The sequence below is a fragment of the Calidris pugnax genome, unplaced genomic scaffold (genome assembly GCF_001431845.1).
Source record: "Calidris pugnax isolate Ruff unplaced genomic scaffold, ASM143184v1 scaffold250, whole genome shotgun sequence".
NCBI classification, from domain to species: Eukaryota; Metazoa; Chordata; class Aves; order Charadriiformes; family Scolopacidae; genus Calidris; species Calidris pugnax.
Window position 1 is genome coordinate 464877 of NW_015090984.1, and position 3021 is coordinate 467897.

Sequence of the window (3021 nt, forward strand, 5' to 3'; positions counted from 1 at the left end):
GTCCCGGTCTCCGCCGCCGGTTCGGGGCGCGCCCGCTGGCCGCGCGGCGCCGCCGCGGTACTCACCGCTGGGAAACGGCTCCATTTTCCTCCCGGAGTCCGCCCGCGGCCGGCGAGAGCTGGCGATGGGGGAGAAGACGACGCGGAGGCGCAGCCACAACTCTTCACTCCTCTTCCTGCCGCCGCATCCTCTCAAAACGGGCGTAGCCTTGGGCTCCGCCGGGCCGATGCTCTCCCTCACGCCGCAGTCACTGCCCACCTCCCCTGTGCCCGCCCCTCCGGAGGCCGGGGGCACAGCGGGCTCAGTCAGCGGCTCCCTGATCAGTAGCTTCCCGAGGAGACCGAGCCCACACCAGCCACCTTCTGCCCGAGCGCCGGCGTCTGCTTCCCCCTCACCCCGCGGTGGGGCCACGCTGCGCCGCCTCCCCCTCACGCAGACCCGCCTCCTCGCCGGCCTCACGCCCGTGGAGGCTGGGGCAGGCGCTCGGCAGGCTGCGGAGGGCCGCTCGGCTCTCCGACGCCCGGGGGAACGAGAGCCGGGATGCCGGCCCCCGACCCTCTGCTCCTCTGGGCGACTCCGGGCGCTCCCGCCGAGTGCCGGCCGCCGCCCGGCCGCAGCGGCACCCGGTGCTGTCCCGCAGGCCGCCGCGGGGCCCCGGGCCGCTTCGCGGAGGCCGGCAGGCACCTGGGGGCCCTGGCGATGCCGCAGGGCCAGCGCGGCCCACATCTCACCGCCGTGCTCCGTTCGTGGCGATTTAACCGCAATTGTTACTTACAGCTTGTCACGGCCTTACCTGCTCCCTCCTCCCCGACCGCTACGCTTCTGCTGTCACGGGAACGGCTAAATACCGTCCTTTTTCTTCAATGTGGGAAAATTTTAACTGCTGATTGTTGGAAAAGAAGAAAATGGGAGTTGATTAATCCTGAAGAACTAAAAATCTAAAAGCCCTGTATTTGTTGTGCCAAAAAAGGGAAGAAATTAAGTTTAACTGGTTTTTTTGCGGGAGGGAGGGAATGAGGGCCAACAGTCCACACGAGCTCAGGCCTTATTCCCAGTCCTGTACCTGTTCTCACTGTTTCATAAACCTGGAGGCACACTTTTTCACACCCTTAGTGTGCTTCAGACGCTAAATTAACCCTGCAGCATAAGCTAGGGTCTAGTAGTTTTACACTAAGTCCTTGGAGTCATACTAGCCTTAATGTTGCGCGCAGGGCTATGTGAGTTTTAATGACCATTCACTCACCAATGTGTTCCTAGACCCTTCTTAACATATGACAACAGGCCATCTTAAAAAGAAAAACTTATATTATTAAATTATATAATCAGCAAAACATTTCTTGTAATAGCATTAAATCCCCTGAGAGCTTTCTTTGCTAAGCACTGACCCTGCCTGACCTATATGTAAATACATTAAACACACATTAATAACCATGTAGCTGATTCTGAAAGGCTAGGATCCTACACAGTGTCATGCAGAGACTGCAGAGAGGCCTGAATACTTTTTTTTTGAGCTCCTCATCACTTACTTTCACCATTCTTCATTTTTGACAATCCAAAATCCTAAATTAGCATGATACATCTCTGAAATGGAAGAGGTAAAATAAGATCATGCTCCATTATGTGTGCAAGAATATCCATATCTGGAATTTCCTATTAAAATCAAGTTTTAAAAGAATTCAGGCAGATGAAGTTAGATATAGAAGTAATTTCACAGTAGCACCTATTTTCATGTATCTAATATTAGAAGACTAAGGATTTCAGTGTAATTTTATATAGCATCATTTAGAACAGAAGTGAAGCTCCAGCTTTGCTGGAGTTGTTAAAAAGTTACATTTTCTACAATATGATAAAACAGACCTGTGTCAAAAAGTTACAAATTCTATTCACTACAAAATACAATTTCTAGTTATAGTTTAGTGGTATGAATGATTGGTAAAAGTGAAGAAAGTGAAGAATATTAGATGGGTTTTCTTTTCACGCCTTAAGTCAATTCCCACAATGTCTTTTTTTTTTTTTTTTTCCTAGAGATGCAGAATGAAACATTTCTTTAATTGCTCAAAGCCCTAAATATATTATTAAAGCATCTGCAATGACTTATATTTCACCTTTGCTTGGCAGCCTCGGTTCTGCAATATCTTAACTGAGTCTTTTCCATGGGGTTAAATATGATTCCTAGCCTCTTTGTCATCTTTGAAGATCTGCTTTCCCTAAAAAATGCTTGAGATATTTCAGCTTTTAAACAGCAGGAAACATGATTCAGACCTTCTTTGCTCTGGTTTGTTTTCCTGGTAAGAGGGACAGAGATTTGGCCACATGAACATGACAAGTGTCAGGCAGACAGCTGGGTGCCTCTGACACAGTGGAAAGCCTCCCATTGCCTTCAGCTAGATCTGTACATAAGCAGCAGCTACGCTGTAACAGGATGTAGAGCTTTTTAGTTGAGCAGTTGCATGGACTCCAGGGGATTGAAGACAAGGGAGTTACTTCATCAGTCTTGCTAAAACGTGTCAGAGGTAGTTCAGAATCAAGTGTGGGACTGTGAACCACTTGGCCAATGACCTTAAAAGATGAAAAAATTGCCCTAATAAATACTTGTGCCTAAAGCTTGAGCAAAGATAAGGAATGTGGAAGTTCTCTTTATTTCTTGACTGAAGTAGTTAATGCTACTGATTAATGTGTTGATTTCCTCCTTAATGTAAATTTTTGTATTTAAAACTGAAATTGTTTCATTGCTGTGTACATCACTGTGCATAAATGACACCCTCATCCCCTGCCAGCAGAAACTATAGTACAGCTGTTGGTAACCACTGTCTGTTCAGGGCAGACCAAGCAATCCATAGCACTGTGTTTACAAAGTAAATATCTTTTTATCTCTCTCTTCCACAGAAGAGTCATTGCTATGTATTTTATGTTGTCACACAATCCTACCTTTCAGCAATGCTTCCTAGGTCTATATTCCTTTTTGAATAGATAGTAGTTAAGTTTACACTGTTACCTTGTCTCTTTTTCAGAAGCTTTCAG

General features: G+C 47.4%; 1 protein-coding gene across 3 annotated transcripts in view; it reads right to left on the bottom strand.

The window, feature by feature from the left end:
* LNPEP (leucyl/cystinyl aminopeptidase) overlaps positions 1-407 on the bottom strand; it is a 55474-nt gene extending 55067 nt beyond the window's left edge. For all 3 annotated transcript variants that reach the window (XM_014953806.1, XM_014953807.1, XM_014953808.1), the window contains exon 1: positions 66-407. In XM_014953806.1, the coding sequence (XP_014809292.1) occupies positions 66-84 (19 nt within the window). In that variant the 5' untranslated portion in view covers positions 85-407. The remainder of the gene's footprint in view (positions 1-65) is intronic.
* Between the last annotated feature and the right edge of the window lie 2614 nt (positions 408-3021).